Source organism: Scyliorhinus torazame, chromosome 13 (assembly GCF_047496885.1).
Source record: "Scyliorhinus torazame isolate Kashiwa2021f chromosome 13, sScyTor2.1, whole genome shotgun sequence".
Lineage (NCBI taxonomy): Eukaryota > Metazoa > Chordata > Chondrichthyes > Carcharhiniformes > Scyliorhinidae > Scyliorhinus > Scyliorhinus torazame.
Genome location: NC_092719.1, coordinates 109,300,399 through 109,324,432, shown reverse-complemented (window position 1 = coordinate 109,324,432; position 24,034 = coordinate 109,300,399). Strand labels below are relative to the sequence as shown.

The 24,034-nt window shown below is 54.0% G+C and overlaps 1 protein-coding gene across 5 annotated transcripts in view; it reads left to right on the top strand.

Annotated features, from left to right (window-relative positions):
• The window catches only part of LOC140388230 (cadherin-related family member 4-like), a 330,338-nt gene that overhangs the window by 110,684 nt on the left and 195,620 nt on the right, over nt 1–24,034 (top strand). For all 5 annotated transcript variants that reach the window (XM_072472043.1, XM_072472040.1, XM_072472041.1 and 2 more), the window contains 2 exons: nt 7,983–8,086; nt 19,341–19,471. In XM_072472043.1, the coding sequence (XP_072328144.1) occupies nt 7,983–8,086; nt 19,341–19,471 (235 nt within the window). The remainder of the gene's footprint in view (nt 1–7,982; nt 8,087–19,340; nt 19,472–24,034) is intronic.

The following is a 24,034-nucleotide window of genomic DNA, read 5'->3' as shown; positions in this document are numbered from 1 at the left end:
CCAGCTCCAGCTCAGTGAGAGATTCCCTCTGATCCCAGCTCCAGCTCAGTGAGAGATTCCCTCTGATCCCAGTTCCAGCAGTGAGAGATTCCCTCTGATCCCAGCTCCAGCTCAGTGAGAGATTCCCTCTGATCCCAGCTCCAGCTCAGTGAGAGATTCCCCCTGATCCCAGCTCCAGCTCAGTGAGAGATTCCCTCTGATCCCAGCTCCAGCTCAGTGGGAGATTCACTCTGATCCCAGCTCGAGCAGTGAGAGATTCCCTGTGATCCCAGCTCCAGCAATGAGAGATTCCCTCTGATCCCAGCTCCAGTTCAGTGAGAGATTCCCTCTGATCCCAGCTCCAGCTCAGTGAGAGATTCCCTGTGATCCCAGCTCCAGCTGTGAGAGATTCCCTGTGATCCCAGCTCCAGCTCAGTGAGAGATTCCCTCTGATCCTAGCTCCAGCTCAGTGAGAGCTTTATTGTGATCCCAGCTCCAGCTCAGTGAGAGATTCCCTCTGATCCCAGCTCCAGCTCAGTGAGAGATTCCCTCTGATCCCAGCTCCAGCTCAGTGAGAGATTCCCTCTGATCCCAGCTCCAGCTCAGTGGGAGATTCACTCTGATCCCAGCTCGAGCAGTGAGAGATTCCCTGTGATCCCAGCTCCAGCAATGAGAGATTCCCTCTGATCCCAGCTCCAGTTCAGTGAGAGATTCCCTCTGATCCCAGCTCCAGCTCAGTGAGAGATTCCCTGTGATCCCAGCTCCAGCTGTGAGAGATTCCCTGTGATCCCAGCTCCAGCTCAGTGAGAGATTCCCTCTGATCCCAGCTCCAGCTAAGTGAGAAATTCACTCTGATCCCAGCTCCAGCTCAGTGAGAGATTCCCTCTGATCCCAGCACCAGCTCAGTGAGAGATTCCCTCTGATCCCAGCTCCAGCTCAGTGAGAGATTCCCTCTGTTCCCAGCTCCAGCTCAGTGAGAGATTCCCTCTGATCCCAGCTCCAGCTCAGTGAGAGATTCCCTCTGATCCCAGCTCCAGCTCAGTGAGAGATTCCCTCTGATTCCAGCTCCAGCTCAGTGAGAGATTTCCTCTGATCCCAGCTCCAGCTCAGTGAGAGATTCCCTCTGATCCCAGCTCCAGCTCAGTGAGAGATTTCCTCTGATCCCAGCTCCAGCTCAGTGAGAGATTCCCTCTGATCCTTGCTCCAGCTCAGTGAGAGATTCTCTGTGATCCCAGCTCCAGCATTGAGAGATTCCCTCTGATCCCAGCTCCAGCTCAGTGAGAAATTCACTCTGATCCCAGCTCCAGCTCAGTGAGAGATTCCCTCTGATCCCAGCTCCAGCTCAGTGAGAGATTCCCTCTGATCCCAGCTCCAGCTCAGTGAGAGATTCCCTCTGTTCCCAGCTCCAGCTCAGTGAGAGATTCCCTCTGATCCCAGCTCCAGCTCATTGAGAGATTCCCTCTGATCCCAGCTCCAGCTCAGTGAGAGATTCCCTCTGATTCCAGCTCCAGCTCAGTGAGAGATTTCCTCTGATCCCAGCTCCAGCTCAGTGAGAGATTCCCTCTGATCCCAGCTCCAGCTCAGTGAGAGATTTCCTCTGATCCCAACTCCAGCTCAGTGAGAGATTCCCTCTGATCCTTGCTCCAGCTCAGTGAGAGATTCTCTGTGATCCCAGCTCCAGCATTGAGAGATTCCCTCTGATCCCAGCTCCAGCTCAGTGAGAGATTCCCTCTGATCCCAGTTCCAGCAATAAGAGCTTCCCTCTGATCCCAGCTCCAGCACAGTGAGAGATTCCCTCTGATCCCAGCTCCAGCTCAGTGAGAGATTCCCTCTGATCCCAGCTCCAGCTCAGTGAGAGATTTCCTCTGATCCCAGCTCCAGCTCAGTGAGAGATTCCCTCTGATCCTTGCTCCAGCTGAGTGAGAGATTCTCTGTGATCCCAGCTCCAGCATTGAGAGATTCCCTCTGATCCCAGCTCCAGCTCAGTGAGAGATTCCCTCTGATCCCAGTTCCAGCAATGAGAGCTTCCCTCTGATCCCAGCTCCAGCACAGTGAGAGATTCCCTCTGATCCCAGCTCCAGCTCAGTGAGAGATTCCCTCTGATCCCATCTCCAGCTCAGTGAGAGATTGCCTCTGATCCCAGCTCCAGCTCAGTGAGAGATTCCCTCTGTTCCCAGCTCCAGCTCAGTGAGAGATTCCCTCTGATCCCAGCTCCAGCTCAGTGAGAGATTCCCTCTGATCCCAGCTCCAGCTCAGTGAGAGATTCCCTCTGATTCCAGCTCCAGCTCAGTGAGAGATTTCCTCTGATCCCAGCTCCAGCTCAGTGAGAGATTCCCTCTGATCCCAGCTCCAGCTCAGTGAGAGATTTCCTTTGATCCCAGCTCCAGCTCAGTGAGAGGTTCCCTCTGATCCTTGCTCCAGCTCAGTGAGAGATTCTCTGTGATCCCAGCTCCAGCATTGAGAGATTCCCTCTGATCCCAGCTCCAGCTCAGTGAGAAATTCACTCTGATCCCAGCTCCAGCTCAGTGAGAGATTCCCTCTGATCCCAGCTCCAGCTCAGTGAGAGATTCCCTCTGATCCCAGCTCCAGCTCAGTGAGAGATTCCCTCTGTTCCCAGCTCCAGCTCAGTGAGAGATTCCCTCTGATCCCAGCTCCAGCTCAGTGAGAGATTCCCTCTGATCCCAGCTCCAGCTCATTGAGAGATTCCCTCAAATCCCAGCTCCAGCTCAGTGAGAGATTCCCTGTGATTCCAGCTCCAGCTCAGTGAGAGATTTCCTCTGATCCCAGCTCCAGCTCAGTGAGAGATTCCCTCTGATCCCAGCTCCAGCTCAGTGAGAGATTTCCTCTGATCCCAGCTCCAGCTCAGTGAGAGATTCCCTCTGATCCTTGCTCCAGCTCAGTGAGAGATTCTCTGTGATCCCAGCTCGAGCAGTGAGAGATTCCCTCTGATCCCAGCTCCAGCTCAGTGAGAGATTCCCTCTGATCCCAGTTCCAGCAATAAGAGCTTCCCTCTGATCCCAGCTCCAGCACAGTGAGAGATTCCCTCTGATCCCAGCTCCAGCTCAGTGAGAGATTCCCTCTGATCCCAGCTCCAGCTCAGTGAGAGATTTCCTCTGATCCCAGCTCCAGCTCAGTGAGAGATTCCCTCTGATCCTTGCTCCAGCTGAGTGAGAGATTCTCTGTGATCCCAGCTCCAGCATTGAGAGATTCCCTCTGATCCCAGCTCCAGCTCAGTGAGAGATTCCCTCTGATCCCAGTTCCAGCAATGAGAGCTTCCCTCTGATCCCAGCTCCAGCACAGTGAGAGATTCCCTCTGATCCCAGCTCCAGCTCAGTGAGAGATTCCCTCTGATCCCATCTCCAGCTCAGTGAGAGATTCCCTCTGATCCCAGCTCCACCTCAGTGAGAGATTCCCTCTGATCCCAGCTCCAGCTCAGTGAGAGATTCCCTCTGATCCCAACTCCAGCTCAGTGAGAGATTCCCTCTGATCCTAGCTCCAGCTCAGTGAGAGATTCCCTCAGATCCCACCCCTGCAGTGAGAAATTCCCTGTTCTCCCTGCCCCTGCAGTGGGATATTCCCTCTGATCCTAGTTCCAGCAGTGAGAGATTCCCTCTGATCCCTGCTCCAGCAATGAGAGATTCCCTCTGATCCCAGCTCCAGCTCAGTGGGAGATACCCTCTGATCCGATTCTAGCTCAGTGAAAGATTCCCTTTGTTTCCAGTTCCAGCTCAGTGAGAGATTCCCTCTGATCCCAGCTCCAGCTCAGTGAGAAATTCCCTCTGATCCCAGCTCCAGCACAGTGAGAGATTCCCTCTGATCCCAGCTCCAGCTCAGTGAGAGATTCCCTCTGATCCCAGCTCCAGCACAGTGAGAGATTCCCTCTGATCCCAGCTCCAGCTCAGTGAGAGATTCCCTCTGATCCCAGCTCCAGCTCAGTGAGAGATTCCCTCTGATCCCAGCTCCAGCTCAGTGAGAGATTCCCTCTGATCCCAGCTCCAGCTCAGTGAGAGATTTCCTCTGATCCCAGCTCCAGCTCAGTGAGAGATTCCCTCTGATCCTTGCTCCAGCTCACTGAGAGATTCCCTGTGATCCCAGCTCCAGCATTGAGAGATTCCCTCTGATCTCAGCTCCAGCTCAGTGAGAGATTCCCTCTGATCCCAGTTCCAGCAATGAGAGATTCCCTCTGATCCCAGCTCCAGCACAGTGAGAGATTCCCTCTGATACCAGCTCCAGCTCAGTGAGAGATTCCCTCTGATCCCATCTCCGGCTCAGAGAGATTCCCTCTGATCCCATCTCCAGCTCAGTGAGAGATTCCCTCTGATCCCAGCTCCAGCTCAGTGAGAGATTCCCTCTGATCCCAGCTCCAGCTCAGTGAGAGATTCCCTCTGATCCCAGCTCCAGCTCAGTGAGAGATTCCCTGTGATCCCCGCTCCAGCAATGAGAGATTCCCTCTGATCCCAGCTCCAGCTCAGTGAGAGATTCCCTGTGATCCCAGCTCCAGCTCAGTGAGAGATTCCCTCTGATCCCAGCTCCAGCTCAGTGAGAAATTCCCTCTGATCCCAGCTCCAGCAGTGAGAGATTCCCTCTGATCCCAGCTCCAGCTCAGTGAGAGATTCCCTCTGATCCCAGCTCCAGCTCAGTGAGAGATTCAGTCTGATCCCAGCTCCAGCTCAGTGGGAGATACCCTCTGATACCAGCTCCAGCTCAGTGAGATATTCCCTCTGATCCCAGCTCCAGCTCAGTGAGAAATTCCCTCTGATCCCATCTCCTGCTCAGTGAGAGATTCCCTCTGATCCCAGATCCAGCTCAGTGAGTGAGTCCCTCTGATCCCAGCTCCAGTTCAGTGAGAGATTCCCTCTGATCCCAGCTCCAGCTCAGTGAGAGATTCCCTCTGATCCCAGCTCCAGCTCAGTGAGAGATTCCCTCAGATCCCAGCTCCAGCTCAGTGAGAGATTCCCTCTGATCCCAGCTCCAGCTCAGTGAGAGATTCCCACTGATCCCAGCTCCAGCTCAGTGAGAGATTCCCTCTGATCCCAGCTCCAGCTCAGTGAAAGATTCCCTGTGATCCCAGCTCGAGCAGTGAGAGATTCCCTGTGATCCCAGCTCCAGCAATGAGAGATTCCCTCTGATCCCAACTCCAGTTCAGTGAGAGGTTCCCTCTGATCCCAGCTCCAGCTCAGTGAGACATTCCCTCTGATCCCAGCTCCAGCAGTGAGAGATTCCCTCTGATCCCAGCTCCAGCTCAGTGAGTGATTCCCTGTGATCCCAGCTCCAGCAGTGAGAGATTCCCTCTGATCCCAGCTCCAGCTCAGTGAGAGTTTCCTCTGATCCCATCTCCAGCTCCGTGAGAGATTCCCTCTGATCACAGCTCCAGCTCAGTGAGAGATTCCCTCTGATCCCAGCTCCAGCTCAGTGAGAGATTCCCTCTGATCCCAGATCCAGCTCAATGACAGATTCCCTCTGATCCCAGCTCCAGCTCAGTGAGAGATTCCCTCTGATCCTAGCTCCAGCTCAGTGAGAGATTCCCTCAGATCCCACCCCTGCAGTGAGAAATTCCCTGTTCTCCCTGCCCCTGCAGTGGGATATTCCCTCTGATCCTAGTTCCAGCAGTGAGAGATTCCCTCTGATCCCTGCTCCTGCAATGAGAGATTCCCTCTGATCCCAGCTCCAGCTCAGTGGGAGATACCCTCTGATCCGATTCCAGCTCAGTGAAAGATTCCCTTTGTTTCCAGTTCCAGCTCAGTGAGAGATTCCCTCTGATCCCAGCTCCAGCTCAGTGAGAAATTCCCTCTGATCCCAGCTCCAGCACAGTGAGAGATTCTCTCTGATCCGAGCTCCAGCTCAGTGAGAGTTTCCCTCTGATCCCAGCTCCAGCACAGTGAGAGATTCCCTCTGATCCCAGCTCCAGCTCAGTGAGAGATTTCCTCTGATCCCAGCTCCAGCTCAGTGAGAGATTCCCTCTGATCCCAGCTCCAGCACAGTGAGAGATTCCCTCTGATCCCAGCTCCAGCTCAGTGAGAAATTCCCTCTGATCCCAGCTCCAGCTCAGTGAGAGTTTCCCTCTGATCCCAGCTCCAGCTCAGTGAGAAATTCCCTCTGATCCCAGCTCCAGCTCAGTGAGAGATTCCCTCTGATCCCAGATCCAGCTCAGTGAGTGATTCCCTCTGATCCCAGCTCCAGCTCAGTGAGAGATTTATTGTGCTCCCAGCTCCAGCTCAGTGAGAGATTCCCTCTGATCCCAGCTCCAGCTCAGTGAGAAATTCCCTCTGATCCCATCTCCAGCTCAGTGAGAGATTCCCTCTGATCCCAGATCCAGCTCAGTGAGTGATTCCCTCTGATCCCAGCTCCAGCTCAGTGAGAGGTTTATTGTGATCCCAGCTCCAGCTCAGTGAGAGATTCCCTCTGATCCCAGCTCCAGCTCAGTGGGAGATACCCTCTGATCCGATTCCAGCTCAGTGAAAGATTCCCTTTGTTTCCAGTTCCAGCTCAGTGAGAGATTCCCTCTGATCCCAGCTCCAGCTCAGTGCGAAATTCCCTCTGATCCCAGCTCCAGCACAGTGAGAGATTCCCTCTGATCCCAGCTCCAGCTCAGTGAGAGATTCCCTCTGATCCCAGCTCCAGCACAGTGAGAGATTCCCTCTGATCCCAGCTCCAGCTCAGTGAGAGATTTCCTCTGATCCCAGCTCCAGCTCAGTGAGAGATTCCCTCGGATCCTTGCTCCAGCTCAGTGAGAGATACCCTCTGATCCCAGCTCCAGCTCAGTGAGAGATTCCCTCTGATCCCAGCTCCAGCTCAGTGAGAGATTCCCTCTGAACCCAGCTCCAGCACAGTGAGAGATTCCCTCTGATCCCAGCTCCAGCTCAGTGAGAAATTCCCTCTGATCCCAGCTCCAGCACAGTGAGAGATTCCCTCTGATCCCAGCTCCAGCTCAGTGAGAAATTCCCTCTGATCCCAGCTCCAGCTCAATGAGAAATTCCCTCTGATCCCAGCTCCAGCTCAGTGAGAGATTCCCTCTGATCCCAGCTCCAGCTCAGTGAGAATTTCCTCTGATCCCAGCTCCAGCTCAGTGAGAGATTCCCTGTGATCCTAGCTCCAGCTCAGTGAGAGATTCCCTCAGATCCCACCCCTGCAGTGAGAAATTCCCTGTTCTCCCTGCCCCTGCAGTGGGATATTCCCTCTGATCCTAGTTCCAGCAGTGAGAGATTCCCTCTGATCCCTGCTCCAGCAATGAGAGATTCCCTCTGATCCCAGCTCCAGCTCAGTGGGAGATTCCCTCTGATCTGATTCCAGCTCAGTGAAAGATTCCCTTTGTTTCCAGTTCCAGCTCAGTGAGAGATTCCCTCTGATCCCAGCTCCAGCTCAGTGGGAGATTCCCTCTGATCCGATTCCAGCTCAGTGAAAGATTCCCTTTGTTTCCAGTTCCAGCTCAGTGAGAGATTCCCTCTGATCCCAGCTCCAGCTCAGTGAGAGATTCCCTCTGATCCCAGCTCCAGCTCAGTGAGAGATTCCCTCTGATCCCAGCTCCAGCTCAGTGGGAGATTCCCTCTGATCCGATTCCAGCTCAGTGAGAGATTCCCTTTGTTTCCAGCTCCAGCTCAGTGAGAGATTCCCTCTGATCCCAGCTCCAGCTCAGTGAGAGGTTCCCTCTGATCCCAACTCCAGCTCAGTGAGAGATTCCCTCTGATCCCAGCTCCAGCTCAGTGAGAGATTCCCTCTGATCCCAGCTCCAGCTCAGTGGGAGAGTCCCTCCAATCCGATTCCAGCTCAGTGAGAGATTCCCTTCGTTTCCAGCTGCAGCAGTGTAATATTCTTGCCGTTCCCAGCTCACATTTACTTGGAGGGCGATTCCTGATTCATTCCATGAATCAAACTGCTCTGCATTAGTCTGCTCTCCAGCAAGGGCTAGCAGGGGAATAGTGGGAAATGGAAACCAACTTTAGCCGATGCTATCAGGTGTGAATCGAGACAATGATCACGATTGTCTATATTTTTTATTCAATTAGATTTTTGAACTCCACATCAGAGTTACACAGAACACCGACACCATCTGTACAGGGACATTGAGAATTGTTGTGATTCCAGTCAATCACCGGCCTCCAATCTTCACGTAAGTATAATAACTATTGCAGTCCACATTTCAGCTTAGAATCACATGTAACACAGGAGATTGTGCATGTTCCAGTCTGTAAATTATGCTAATTCATTCCAGAATGATGGCAGTGATACTGGGTGGTGTACTTGGCGGTGAAACTGGGCAGTGTACTGGGTGATATACTGGGCAGTGTACTGGGTGGTGTACTGGGTGGTGAAACTAGGCGGTGAAATTGGGTGTTATACTGGGCGGTGAAACTGGGTGGTAGAAGAGGCGGTGTACTGGGCGGTGAAACTGGGCGGCGAAATTGGGTGTTATACTGGGCGGTGAAACTGGGCGGTGAAATTGGGTGTTATACTGGGCGGTGAAACTGGGTGGTTGAATAGGTGGTGTACTGGGCGGTGTACTGGCCGGTGTACTGGGCGGTGTACTGGCCGGTGAAACTGGGTGGTAGAATAGGCGGTGTACTGGGCGGTGTACTGGCCGGTGTACTGGGCGGTGTACTGGCCGGTGTACTGGGCGGTGTACTGGGCGGTGAAACTGGGTGGTAGAATAGGCGGTGTACTGGGCGGTGTACTGGGCGGTGTACTGGGCGGTGTACTGGCCGGTGTACTGGCCGGTGTATTGGGCGGTGTACTGAATGGTGAAACTGGGCAGTGAAACTGGGTGGTAGAATAGGTGGTGTACTGAGCAGTGTACTGGGCGGTGAAACTGGGCGGTGTACTGGGTGGTGAAACTGGATGTTATACTGGGTGGGGTACTGGGCGGTGAAACTGGCCGGTGTACTGGCCGGTGTACTGGGCGGTGAAACCGGGTGGTGTACTGGGTGGGGTACTGGGCGGTGAAACTGGGCGGTGTACTGGCTGGTGAAACTGGGTGGGGTACTGGGCGGTGAAACTGGGTGGTGTGCTGGGTGGGGTACTGGGCGGTGAAACTGGGTGGTGTGCTGGGTGGGGTACTGGGCGGTGAAACTGGGTGGTGTGCTGGGTGGGGTACTGGGCGGTGAAACTGGGTGGTGTGCTGGGTGGGGTACTGGGCGGTGAAACTGGGTAGTGTTCATCGATCATAGTTCATTAATCATAGAATTTACAGTGCAGAAGGAGATTATTTGGCCCATCGAGTCTGCACCGGCCCTTACAAAGAACACCCTACTCAAGCCCACGTATCTACCCTATCCCCGAAACCCAGTAACCCCCACTGAAACTTTTTGGACACCAAGGGCAATTTATCATGGCCAATCCACCTAACTCGCACATCTTTGGACCGTGGGAGGAAACTGGAGCACCCGGAGGAAACCCACGCTGACATGGAGAGAACATGCAGACTTCGCACAGACAGTGTCCCAAGCCGGGAATCGAACCTGGGACCCTGGTGCTGTGAAGCAACAGTGCTAATCACTTTGCTACTTGATGCACTATCAATTACGACGAGACGAGAGTAGAATGTAATCGAGGCTTTATTACACAGGGATGCGTGGCCTCCTACAGCAGCTTACAAAATGGCTGCTGTACGGAGAGCACGCACATTTATACTCCGCCTCCAGGGGGGAGCCAGCAGGCAGGGATCTATCCCCGTACCTGTAGTACAGGGGCCTTACCGTAATACCCATATATACAATATAATACAACAGTGGTGACTACCACACTACTGTGCTGCCCAGGCCCATTGTGGGCTGGTTTTGGATTCTGGAAACTGGGCGGTGAAACTGGTCAGTGTACTGGGCGGTGTACTGGATGGTGTACTGGACGGTGTACTGTGCAGTGAAACTGGGCAGTGTTCCTGGCGGTGTATACTGTGTGGTGCAGTGGGTGGTGTATTGGGCTGTGTACTGGGCAGTGTACTGTGCAGTGAAACTGGGTGGTGTATTGGGCTGTGTACTGGGCAGTGCACTGTGTCATGATATTCAAACACACACATCATGATGGACACACCAACAGACAAATCAGAACACACAACACCACAACCAATCACACACAAAGACAGGAACCATATAAAAGCACGAACACGACACCTGGTGGACAGTAGGTCTGGGGACAAGGACACGGACACGACCTGTTTTAACATCACAAACAGGGAATCCCCACGTGCAGAGTATCAAGACAAAACTGTACATAGAAAGTTTAAATAAAATAGCGTTGTACCATATACAACTGTGTTGGCTCATCTGTGTGTCAGAACGCCCAACACCACATACTGTGCAGTGAAACTGGGTGGTGTTTTGGGCAGTGTACTGGACAGTGTACTGTGCAGTGAAACTGGGCGGTGTATGGGGCAGTGTACTGGGTGGTGTACTGGGCAGTATACAGGGCAGTGAACAGGGTGGTGTACTGGGCAGTGAAACTGGGTGGTGTATGGGGCAGTGTACTGGGTGGTGTACTGGGCAGCGAAACTGGGCGGTGTATGGGGCAGTGTACTGGGTGGTGTACTGGGCAGTATACAGGGCAGTGAACAGGGTGGTGTACTGGGTGGTGTACTGGGCAGTGAAACTGGACGGTGCAACTGGACAGTCTACTGGGTGATGTACTGGGCAGTGTACTGTGTGGTGCAGTGTGCGGTGTACTGGTCGGTGAAACTAGGCGGTGTACTGGGCAGCGATACACGGCGATGAAACTGGGCAGTGATACACGGCGATGAAACTGGGCAGTGAAACAGGGCGGTGTACTGGGTGGTGAAACTGTGCGGTGAAACTGGGCGGTGTACTGGGCGGTGAAACTGGGCGGTGTACTGGGTGGTGTACAGGGCGGTGTACTGGGTGGTGTACTGTGCAGTGAAACTGGGTGGTGAAACTGTGCGGTGAAACTGGGCGGTGTACTGGGTGGTGTACTGGGCGGTGTACTGGGTGGTGTACTGTGCAGTGAAACTGGGCGGTGAAACTGGGCGGTGAAACTGGGCGGTGAAACTGGGCGGTGTACTGGGCGGTGAAACTGGGCGGTGAAACTGGGCGGTGTATTGGGCAGTGTATTGGGCAGTGTATTGGGCAGTGTATTGGGCAGTGTACTGGGCAGTGTACTGGGCGGTGTACTGGGCGGTGTACTGTGCAGTGAAACTGGGCGGTGTATTGGCGGTGAAACTGGGTGGTGAAACTGGGCGGTGGTACTGGGCGGTGAAACTGGGCGGTGAAACTGGGCGGTGAATCTGGGCGGTGTACTGGGATGTGTATTGGGCGGTGAAACTGGGCGGTGAAACTGGGCGGTGTACTGGGCGGTGAATCTGGGCGGTGTACTGGGATGTGTATTGGGCGGTGAAACTGGGCGGTGTATTGGCAGTGAAACTGAGCGGTGTACTGGGCGGTGTACTGGGCGGTGAAACTGGGCGGTGTACTGGGCGGTGAAACTGGGCGATGTATTGGCAGTGAAACTAGGCGGTGTACTGGGCGGTGAAACTGGGTGGTGAAACTGGGCGGTGAAACTGGGCGGTGTATTGGCAGTGAAACTGAGCGGTGTACTGGGCGGTGAAACTGGGCGGTGTACTGGGCGGTGAAACTGGGCGGTGTATTGGCAGTGAAACTAGGCGGTGTACTGGGTGGTGAAACTGGGTGGTGAAACTGGGCGGTGTACTGGGCGGTGAAACTGGGCGGTGTACTGGGCAGTGAAACTGGGATGTGTATTGGGCGGTGAAACTGGGCGGTGTATTGGCAGTGAAACTAGGCGATGTACTGGGCGGTGAAACTGGGCGGTGTATCGGCAGTGAAACTGAGCGGTGTACTGGGCGGTGAAACTGGGCGGTGTACTGGGCGGTGAAACTGGGTGGTGAAACTGGGCGGTGTACTGGGCGGTGTATTGGCAGTGAAACTAGGCGGTGTACTGGGTGGTGAAACTGGGCGGTGAAACTGGGCGGTGTACTGGGCGGTGTACTGGGCGGTGAAACTGGGCGGTGAAACTGGGCGGTGAAACTGGGCGGTCTACTGGGCGGTGTACTGGGCGGTGTACTGGGCGGTGCACTGTGCAGTGAAACTGGGCGGTGTATTGGCGGTAAACTGGGTGGTGTACTGGATGGTGTACTGGGCGGTGAAATTGGGCGGAGAAACGGGGCGATCCAATTGGGCAGTGTACTGGGCGGTGTAGTGGGTGGTGTAGTGGGCAGTGTAATGTGCGGTGTACTGGGCGGTGTACTGGCTGGTGTACTGGGCAGTGTACTGTGCGGTGTACAGGGCGGTGAAACTGGGCGGTGTGCTGGGTGGTGTAGTGGGCAGTGTAATGTGCGGTGTACACGGCGGTGAAACTGGGTGGTGTACTGGCTGGTGTACTGGGCAGTGTACTGTGCTGTGCACAGGGCGGTGAAACTGGCCGGTGTACTGGGTGTTGTAGTGGGCAGTGTTCTGGGCGGTGTACAGGGTGGTGTACTGGGCGGTGTACTGGGTGGTGTATTGGGCAGTGTAGAGGGTAGTGTACTGGGTGGTGTACAGGGCGGTGTACTGGGCGGTGTACAGAGTGGTGTACTGGGCGGTTGATGCACGATCAATTACACAAAGACTAAAGTTGGGTACAACTGTGGCTTTATTACAGTCAGGTGCGTGGCCTCCTGCTGCAGCTGGCGAAATGGCAGGTCACTGGAGGTCAGGCATATTTATACAGTTCTCCGTGGGCGGAGCCAGCCGGCAGGAGCTACCGGCGAACCTGTAGTGCAGGTCCTACCTTACATCTCCTATTACAGTGGTTCACCACATTCACCCCCTGTTAAAAATGAGTCCGACGTGAAACTATATACAATTAGTGCAATTATGTACAGTGGTAGGGAAAGAAAAGTCTATGTTGACGGTCCGGAGTCCATCAAAGGTTCAGCCGGTCTGGTGCTTTGGCGCATCGTTGAGAGCGGCGTAACGGTGGCGGCGAAGTCGGTGCTGGCGGTGGTGGAGGTGGCACCGACGGTGGTGGTGGCGGTGCTGATGCTGGCCAGTCATCGGGGAACTCCGGGAGCGTGCAGAAGTCCGCTTCGTCCTCTTGTGCGGAAAAATGGGGGAGGGGGTCTGGTGGGATCAATATTGGCGGCGCAGTGAGAGGTGGGGGGGGGTGTGCATTGGTAGGGGTGTGTGTTGGGGTGGAACATGATGGTGCCAGGTCCCTGAGTGAGACAGTATCTTGGCGGCCTTCAGGGAACTCAACGTAGGCATATTGAGGGTTGGCGTGGAGCAGGTGAAACCTGCCCACCAAGGGGTCCGCCTTGTGGAGTCGGACGTGCCTATGGAGAAGGACCAGTCCTGGAGCTGCGAGCCAAGTCGGGAGCGACACCCTGGATGTGGACTTCCTGTGGAAGGTAAAAACACGTTCATGGGGTGTGTTATTAGTGGCGGTGCACAATAGTGACCGGATGGAGCGCAGAGCGTCAGGGAGGACCTCCTGCCAGCGAGAGGCTGGGAGGTTCCTGGACCGTAGGGCCAGCTGGACGGCCCTCCAAACCGTCCCATTCTCCCGTTCTACTTGCCTGTTTCCCCGGGGGTTGTAGCTGGTGGCCTGCTGGAAGCTATACCCCTGCTGAGCAGGAACTGACACAGCTCATCGCTCATGAATGAGGATCCCCTGTCACTGTGGATGTAGGCGGGGAAACCGAACAGAGCGAAGATGGTGCTGAGGGCCTTGATGACGGTGGCAGACGTCATATCGGGGCATGGGATGGCGAAGGGGAATCTGGAGTACTCATCAACCACACTGAGAATGTACGTGTTATGGTCGGTGGAGGGGAGGGGCCCTTTGAAATCCACGCTGATGCGTTCAAAGGGGTAGGAAGCCTTCACCAGGCGCGCACGGTCCGGCCGGTAGAAGTGGGGCTTGCACTCCGCACAGACCTGGCAGTCCCTGGTGACTGTCCTTGCTTCCTCGACGGAGTAGGGTAGATTGCGAGCTTTGACCAGATGGTACAATCGAGTGACCCCCCGGGTGACAAAGGCTGTCGTGTAGGGCCCGGAGTAGGTCCACTTGTGCGCTGGCACATGTACCTCGGGAGAGGGCATCTGGGGGCTCATTGAGTTTACCGGGGCAATACAAGATCTCGTAATTATAGGCGGAGAGCTCGATTCTCCACCGCAAGATTTTATCATTTTTGATCTTGCCCCGCTGTGTGTTATTGAACATGAAGGCTCTTACCGGCCAGGTAATGCCTCCAATGCCGCACAACTCCAACGATAGCTTGGGCCTCCTTTTGGGCGGATGAGTGTCGAATTTCCGAGGCATGAAGGGTGCGGGAAAAGAATGCTACTGGTCTGCCTGCCTGGTTTAGGGTGGCGGCAAGGGCAGTGTCTGAAGCGTCGCTTTCTATTTGGAAAGGCAGTGACTCGTCCACTGCACGCATCTCGGCCTTGGCGATGTCTGTTCTGATGCGGGCGAAAGCATGTTGTGCCTCGGCCGCAAGGGGGAATTGGGTGGACTGGATGAGTGGGAGGGCCTTGTCCGCATAGTTTGGGACCCCCCACTGAGCGTAGTAGGAAAAGAACCCCATGCAGCGTTTGAGGGCCTTGGGGCAGTGGGGGAGGGGACGTTCCATGAGGGGGCGCATGCGGTCGGGGTCGGGCCCGAGAAGTCCGTTTTGGACTATATAGCCGAGAATGGCTAACCGGGTCGTGCTGAACACACACTTCTCTTTGTTGTAGGTCAGGTTGAGAAGAGCGGCAGTGCGGAGAAATTTATCGAGGTTGGCATCGCGGTCCTGCTGGTCATGGCCGCAGATGGTGACATTATCTAAGTACGGAAAGGTGGTCCGCAAACCGTACTGGTCGACCATTCGGTCCATCTCTCTTTGGAAGACCGAGACCTCATTTGTGACACCGAAAGGGACCCGAAGGAAGTGGTAAAGGTGGCCGTCCGCCTCAAAGGCAGTGTATGGACGGTCCGACTTCCGGATGGGGAGCTGGTGGTAGGCAGATTTCAGGTCAATTGTTGAGAAGACCCGGTACTGCGCAATCTGATTGACCATATCAGATATGCATGGGAGGGGGTACGCGCGAGCTGCGAGATTGATGGTCTGGCTGTCGTCCACGACCATCCTGTGTTTTTCCCCAGTTTTAACCACTACCACTTGGGCTCTCCAGGGGCTGTTGCTGGCCTCGATAATGCCCTCCTTAAGCAGCCGCTGGAATTCGGGCCTGATGAAGGTCTTGTCCTGGGTGCTGTACCGTCTGCTCCTAGTGGCAACGGGCTTGCAATCCGCAGTTAGATTGGCAAAAAGGGAGGGGGGAATCGACCTTGAGGGACGCGAGGCCGCAAACGGTAAGGGGGGTAAGGGCCCGCCAAATTTGAGGGTGAGGCTCTGGAGGTTGCACGAGAAGTCCAGGCCCAACATGAGTGCAGCGCAGAGATTAGGAAGGACATAGAGGTGGAAGTTACTAAATTCTATGCCCCGGACCGTGAGGGTGACTGTACAAAAGCCTCGGATCGGGACGGAGTGGGATCCGGAGGCTAGGGAGATCCTTTGATTGGCAGGGTGGACCGCGAGGGAGCAGCGCCTTACCGTATCTGGGTGAATGAAGCTTTCGGTGCTCCCGGAGTCCAGCATGCACGAGGTCGCGTGGCCGTTGATTTTAAATGTCGTCGACGCGGTGGCCAGGTTGTGCGGGCAAGATTGGTCCAGCGTCATCGAAGTGAGCTGCGGGTAGCCATCGGATGCTTCGGGTGGTGAGCGTGTGCGGTTCCGATGTCAGGATGTCCGGAGACCCTGTGGGGGACAAGATGGCGGCGCCCATTGGTCGCACATGGACCTGGGAGGAGAGGATGGCGGCTCCCATTGTGCGTCTGGCGTGGGGGAGGGGGCGACAGTCACAGTCCCGGACGAGTGGAATTGGGGCCCGCCAGAAGTCTTCGATGGACTCACCAGGTAGTTGCGAGCGGCTGGCGAGTACATACCTGGCGTAAAGCGTGTTCGCCTTCTGTGTGTAGTGTTCCTTAAGGAGTTCCATTGCTTTTGTGTAATTCGTGGCATCTTGGATCAACGGGAACACGCTGGAGCTCAGTCTAGAGTACAGGACGTTGATCTTCTGAGCCTCCGTTGGCTCGGGGTCCGCAGCCTTGATGTAGGCCTCAAAACATGCTAGCCAGTGAATAAAGTCTTTCCTGGCGTTGGGCGAGTGCGGATCCAGCTACAGGCGATCGGGCTTAATTCTGATATCCATTCTGTGGAAAATCTGACTGTAATAAATTGATGCACGATCAATTGCACAAAGACTAAAGTTGGGTACACCTGTGGCTTTATTACAGTCAGATGTGTGGCCTCCTGCTGCAGCTGGCGAAATGGCAGGGCACTGGAGGTCATGCATATTTATACAGTTCTCCCTGGGCGGAGCCAGCTGGCAGGAGCTACCGGCGAACCTATAGTGCAGGTCCTACCTTACATCTCCTATTCCAGTGGTTCACCACAGCGGTGTACTGGGCGGTGTACAGGGTGGTGTATTGGGTGGTGTACAGGGTGGTGTACTGGGTGGTGTTCTGGGTGGTGTTCTGGGTGGTGTACTGGGTGGCGTACTGGGTGGTGTACTGGATGGTATACTGGGCGATGTACAGGGTGGTGTACTGGGTGGTGTACAGGGCGGTGTACAGGGTGGTGTACTGGGTAGTGTACAGAGTGGTGTACAGGGCGGTGTACAGGGTGTGTACTGGGTAGTGTACAGGGTGGTGTACTGGGTGGTGTACTGGGTGGCGTACTGGGTGGTGTACTGGATGGTATACTGGGCGATGTACAGGGTGGTGTACTGGATGGTATACAGGGTGGTGTACAGGGCGGTGTACTGGGTGGTGTACTGGGTGGTGTTCTGGGTGGTGTACTGGGTGGCGTACTGGGTGGTGTACTGGATGGTATACTGGGCGATGTACTGGGTGGTGTACAGGGTGGTGTACAGGGCGGTGTACAGGGTGGTGTACTGGGTAGTGTACAGAGCGGTGTACAGGGCGGTGTACAGGGCGGTGTACAGGGTGTGGACTGGGTAGTGTACAGGGTGGTGTACAGAGTGGTGTACAGGGCGGTGTACAGGGTGGTGTACTGGGTGGTGTACTGGGTGACGTACTGGGTGGCATACTGGGCGGTGTACAGGGTGTGGACTGGGTAGTGTACAGGGTGGTGTACAGAGTGGTGTACAGGGCGGTGTACTGGGTGGTGTACTGGGTGGTGTACTGGGTGGTGTACTGGGTGGCATACTGGGCGGTGTACTGGGTGGTGTGACATTTGATGGCTGGTTCTCCACCCCCACCTCCTTTGATCTGAGCTACTGAGCGCAATTCGTTACACCTCCTGCCCCCACCCTGACTGACTCTGATTTGAGATTGCTGGTGTTTGAGATTCCGGACCACACCGGCTATGACATTCACTGAGTGTCAGGGAGCTGCCCCCTGTGCAGCTGGTGTCATAGAGGGTGCAGACCAGCGACTGTCAACACAAAACAGTCTGTGACGACGGGCCTGTCAGCCTGCTGGTTTCCATTGTCAGGGCCCCGAACGTGCTGAGGAGGAGCCAGAAACCTACAGGCCGGTAATTATTCAACATTAGCACTGACATTCCTACAATGGTGAACGTACACATGAAAGAGAGTGTGGGTGGCAGGCACCATAGCAACAAGATTCCAACAGCTGTGTTTTGCTGCAGTTTTACACAGGCTCTGTTGGCAGTTTGGGGTTAGTGTGTAGTTGACAGAGCAACGGTCCCCTGTGGTGTGAGGTGACGTTGGGAGGAGGGGGGGAGTCGGTCTAAGGGGGGAAGGGGCGGGTGGGGTGAAACAAGAACAGAAATGTTACCGAGGTAAATAAAGAGCAGTACACCAGCCATGCCCTCTTCTCATCCAGGTACTGCCCCAAACCCCTCCCTTTCCATGTTAGGTGTGTTTCTCTGGGCAGGTGGAACAGGACTGGCACACTGCCACACTCCTGTGTATCAAAGGTGTGTTTGGTGACATATTCTCCATTGCATACTTTCCAAATCACGGGGCATTGGACCAGACCTTTGTTTACTTTCTGCATTTCTAAATTAACACTCAATTTTTCAGTCATTTTGGGGCCAGAATTATATAATTATAGTCACATGAGAGACAAGGGTCCAATAGGACAATCAGGGTATCAAATACCATATTCCCTAAAGGCCTGGGGATGCAAGGATGAATGTCATCCTAAGGAATGACAATGGAATTAAAACAAAAACTGTGATTGATGTCATAAACAAATCCGTTTATTGTCTTTATTATTTCATGATAGCAATAAACCATTAAACGTTACTTCACATAAATACCTAGTTTGCAGAAACACCCAAAGAGAAAGATTTGAAACTACAACTTTTTTTCATGCCTTAAACTCTGCACTGAAATTTTCAGTAATGTATTTATGTACCATTTCTAATTTCCTTTTTGCAACAAAATAAAATAAATACTGTGTTCAAAATTTGTGCCAATCGCAAGGCAATATAAAGTGTTGAGGGTGAAGAGCAGGGAGGGGTGAGTGGAATTGAGGGACATCTTGCTGGCAGCAGGTTGTGGACAGCTGGAGCTCAGCGACAGGCAGAGACAAATAGTGCCAATGATATATTCAGTGGAAAAGGCTGGTGGGAGGGGGGCTATGTGGTACTGCAGCGTGTGGGGTGGGGGAGCTTTTTGTTTGGGGGGGGTGGAGCATGGATATTCATGCATGGGTGCGTGCAGATCAGAGGAAATGAAGTCAGTCAGTGGGCACAGTGATAACCCCAGTGTAGAAGATTAGTAAATTAAAATGAACTACAGTAAGAAGTGACTGAGATCATCACAGAAAGACCACTAGGGGAGATATTTTGTACTGCGTTTGGTTCAGTAGAATTGGCAAGACAATAGGTACTGATTGATGTTGGCTGATAAGTAGTGTTGACTGTCCTGGTGCATATTTGCTAAATGGAAGTTCCTACTGGATTTCCAAATACTCAAGTAGAACTGCCAGGTTATTAGTTGTTTATAATAGAAAACCGTTGAGACCACTAAGGCACCAATTCAGACCCATTGATGCTAGTTTCTTCTGGGCAGGTATCTGAGAGTGCTGTGTTTTAGGTGCTACCTGTGCTCCAGTTTGGATCACAGGGTGTGATATTATTTGCGTGTCCAGGGGTATGGGTGGCGATGGTAAAGGCAACATTGGTCATGTGGCTCCAATCCCAATACAATGCTTTATTTGTGAAACACCTGCGTGAAAACCACAGCTAATGTTCTGCCTCCTACAGCCATCAAGTTGCTCAGTCAGTGGGTCATCTCTGTGGTAACTGCTGTCCATATTAGTGGACAGGATTGTGATCTTGCTGAACTCTGAACCTGCTGCCCTGCTAACTGAACTCTCCCTTGCAGATCTGTTTCAATGGCTGTCAGCATCCCAGAGAACCAAGGGCCTGAGTATTATGTGGCGACGTTGACTGCGACAGGTGACAGGATACACTACCACCTGAAAGACTTCAACCCATCCTTCCAGATCGGTGAGGGTGAGTTACTCCATCAACAAACTGTGTGAGGGGATGAGTGCGTAACGCGAACACGTGGGCCGCGATTTTCTGACTCTGCCACGGCCAGTTCCCTCCGGTTGGGTGCAGCCAGCCATTCAAACGTATGTTGACTTCGGCGGGACTGACAATTCTTTTCACCGTGAGATTCTCCTCACCTGGTGTGATGGAAATTGATGAATGACAACTCCATCATCATCGTATCCCATGACTACCAAGATTGCAGCTGAACTGTTTGGGCCTTGGATTTCCTCAACCGAGCAAGTTCCATGTTGGTGTTGTCTGATTTTATTCAGTTATTCCATTTGTATTTTGCTGAGATGTATACTTGAATCCTGCCTCCGTGCACCATTTTGCACAGATAGGGGGCGCAATTCTCCCATCGGGAGACAAAGTCCCGACGCCGGAGTGAAAACCAGAGTATTTCACTCCGGCGTCGGAGGCCGTTCCCAGTCCCCTATTCTCCCGCGCCCAGGGAGCTAGGAGCAGCGCCGCATCATTTACGCGCGCCGGGCCTTGGCGCCGCGTAAAAGCGGCGCCGCATAAATGACGGGACCGGTGCCGCATAAATGACGTCACCCGCGCATGCGCGGTTGCAGTCTTCCCCGCGGCCGCCCCGCAAGAAGATGGCGGATCGATCTTGTGGGGCAGCGGAGGAAAGGAGGTCCTCCTTCAGAGAGGCCGGCCCGCCGATCGGTGGGCACCGATCGTGGGCCAGACCCCTTTTGAGCCCCCCCCGGTGCAGGAACCCCCCTCCCCACAGGCCGCCCCCCCCAGCGTTCCCGCGCTGTTCCCGCCGGCAGCGACCAGGTGTGGATGGCGCCGGCGGGAACCTGTCGTGTTGGGCAGGCCGCTCGCCCATTACCAACGGCAAACGGCGATTTTCCCAGCGGCCAGCCGTGATTTGCGCTGCGCCGGTTTGGGGGGGGGTGGGAGAATCACGTGCGGGCGTTGGGACGGCGTGGCAGAACTCGCGCGGCGCCCGAGCGATTCTCCCACCCGGCGTGGGGGGGGGGGGGGGGGAGAATTCCGCCCAGGGACTCTCCATCTGAGCGGATTTAGACTGGGGGTTGGGATACTGGGGGTCAGGGAGGTGGGGGCGCAGTGGTAATGTCACAAGATTAGTAATCCAGAGCCTCTGTATAATGCTCTGGGGAATCTCACCCTGGAAGCTGATAGACGTTAAATTAAATTAAATAAATTTGGAATACAAAGCTAATTTTAGCAATGGTAACAATCATTAATTGTCAAAAGAAAACATCTGATTCACTGGAGATTTGCTGTCCTTACCTGGTCTGGCCTACATGTGATTCCAAATATTGTAACTGCATGCCATTCAGTTAAAGGGCAATTAGAGATGGGTAACAAATGTGGGCTTTGCCAGTGACACCCACATCCCATGAAAGCAGTGAATGTCACTTCCCCACACTACCCATATCTCCAAAAGTAAAACAGACTTGTTGGCCGATGACCCTTCCATCTTAATCCATGGGCCTAAACCCAGCCCAGCCTCATGGTGTGGACACCTCACTCGCTGGAAATGTCCAATGAGAGATGAGCGAGGACAGCTTTAATCCAGTTCCTGATGGGTGAGGTTATTCATTCAGAAAAAAACAGCAATAGTTCCAAATAACCAATAATCGCATTCAGAGAGACTGGTAGCTGCTGGGAGAAATGGAGTATTATAACCCCAATGGAGATCCCATGATCAGGACCATGCAGTTTCCCATGACCTTCCAAAAATATGAACTGCCTCTTTAAGGGGACAGGGCTTCCCCTTAACAAGAAGAGCCCAATTCACAGAAAAATCCCAGCCTGGGTGCAGGTTGAGGAAGGAGGCCCTTAGGGGAGTGTAGGAGTTTAGATTTGCACCATAATAAATCTTGTTTGTTCATTTCTATCTATCGTCTGTGCGTCCTGCTTACTGCGGATTCAACATTGGTGATGAGGATTCAGTGGAGCCACCTGCCCACCCTGTCTAGACCTCTGGAGGTCCCTCTACTGGCCACCAAAATGCTGCATTTAGGGAAGCTGGAGCTATTTAACGCAGGTTCAGACGATTGGGAACAATACGTCGAACGTACGCAATATTTCTTTAAGATGATTGTCGACGATGAAAGACAAACTATGATATTGCTAATGGCTTGTAGATGGCCTACCTACAGTGTGGTAAAAGCCTGACTCACCCGGACTCCCCAGATACCCAGTCGTTTGCCGCCTTGGTGGCCTTAGATGGGGAGCATTTCGACACAAAACCACCGTTCATTGTACGCCACTTCTGGTTCCACATGGCTACCCAGGTCCAAGCTGAGTCAGTAACTGCTCCAAAAGCTGGCAGACATGCAAATTCGGAACAACATTAAATGAGACACTCCAGGACTGCTTAGTGTGTGGACTCTGCAATACGGTCACGCAAAGAAAATTACTAGCTGAGGCCCACTTAGACTTGCAATGCGTAGTGGAGATAGCCTCCTTCAGACAAAGTGTCGAACAAGGGGTCCTGGAACTATAGGGATTGGCGGTGCTCAGTCTGGGATGCCAAGGTGAGCACCAATCACACTCAGCTAGAATTGAGGAAGCCAGCCCCCCAACAGTAGGACACCTACAGGAGAAACACGAGCCACAGTAACAAAGGCTGGGAGTGCCATCGGGCGTTCTCTCCTGACCTTGATGAACGGGAATAGGCCTGCTGACCAGTGGGGCTGCAAAAGGCCCCAGGGACAAGGGGAAAAGGAGGCCCTGCGAGGATCTACCCTCCCACTGACCCACCAGGTGTGACTGCCCCCCACGTGACAGGGCTTACTATGTTCAAGATGATGACAGCTCCACTCCAAGGTGGAACCAAAAGTGGCCCCCATCCGGTTCTCTCTGCAAATTAATGGACACCCCAGCTGCATGGCACTCGACATTGGGGTGACAGTGCCTGTCAGTTACCATACGTTTGACTGCAATCGGTCTGGCCTTCAATGACTAACCCTCTTGGACACCCACGCACGGTTGGCCACTTATACGGGCGAACCTCCGGCAAGAGCGGGCACTTCAACTATCCTGCTCGAGTATGGTCAGCAATCCTCAAGCCTTCCTCTGGCGGTGGTCCATGGGAGTGGTTCAAGCTTGCTGGGCATGATTGGTTACATCATCTATGGTTAGATTGGCAGCAGGTGTGCCGCATGCACCCACGTGGCCCTGAAGGAATCCTGACAAGATTTCCGTCGGTATTCCAGGATGACCTGGGCACCATCAAAGGGGCAGTGGCCCAAATAAGCGTGGACCAGACAGCTCAACAGTGTGTTTATGCAAGGACTATAAGATGACGATCAACAGTGTGTCTCAACTGGATAGAGGACCTTTACGCAAAGCTGAACGGGGGTCCCATGTTTACGATACTCGACATGAGTGATGCTTACCTCCAGTTGGTCCTGGCCCCGAGTTCACACACTTCATAACCATGAACATGCACCGGGGGCTCGATGAATACACCTGCCTGACCTCCACGTGCACAACATTCCAGCACGTAATGGAGAATATCCTGCGAGGACTACCCCGTGTGGTGGTCTATCTCAATGACGTCCTGATCTCGGAGTCATCTGACCAGGAGCATCTGCAGAACCTGGCCGAGGTGCTGAGGTGTTTTGAGGAAGGAGGCGTCCGCCTCGGACGAGAGAATTGTGTCTTCAACGCTGCCGAAGTAAAGTACCTCGGCGACCATGTTGACCGCTATCATTTTCACCCGGTGGAAGAGAAGGTATAGGCAATTCACCACGGAACTCCGATCATTCCTAGACCTAGACAATTACTGTGGCAAGTTCCTCCCAGACCTTTAGCCACCACTTTAGCCCCCCTCCACCATCTGTTAAAGAAGGAGCAACGCTGGGACTGGGCCCAGGAAAAGCAGATGGCTTTCACCAGGGTGAAGCAACAGCTTTCCTCAGCAAGACTGCCAACCCACTTCCAAACATCATGACCACTCCTGTTGACTTGTGATGCTTCTCCGTACATCGTCGCGGCTGTGCTGGCGGACACCCTGGACGACGGATCTGAACATCCAATCGCCTTTGCCTCGCGAACATTGGCCGACACGGAGAAACGATACACGCAGATTGAGTAGGAGGGTTTGGACACTGTGTTCAGAGTCAAGAAATTCCATCAGTATGTCTATGGGCACCGCTTCACCATTGTCACGGACCACAAGCCCCTCTTCGGATTCCTCAAGAAGGGTTGACCGATTCCCCCCATTGCTTCCGCCCGCATTCAGCGATGGGCACTGCTGCTGGCGGTGAATGATTATGTTCTGCAAAGATTCCCTACGCCGACGTGTTGAGCCGCCTGCCCCTGCCAGCCAAGTCACCTGCACCAACGGTGGTTGGTGAGGGCATTGCCGCCCTCCATTTTATGGACTCGTTACTGGTCATGGCGTGTTGCATTCACAGGTGGACCCAGACTGAGCCTCAGCTATCACATGTCTGCCACATGGTGCAGCATGGGGTTCAGCACCGGGCTTTGCCGCAGGGCCTGAAGGCCTACACCACGATGATGCAGGAGTGG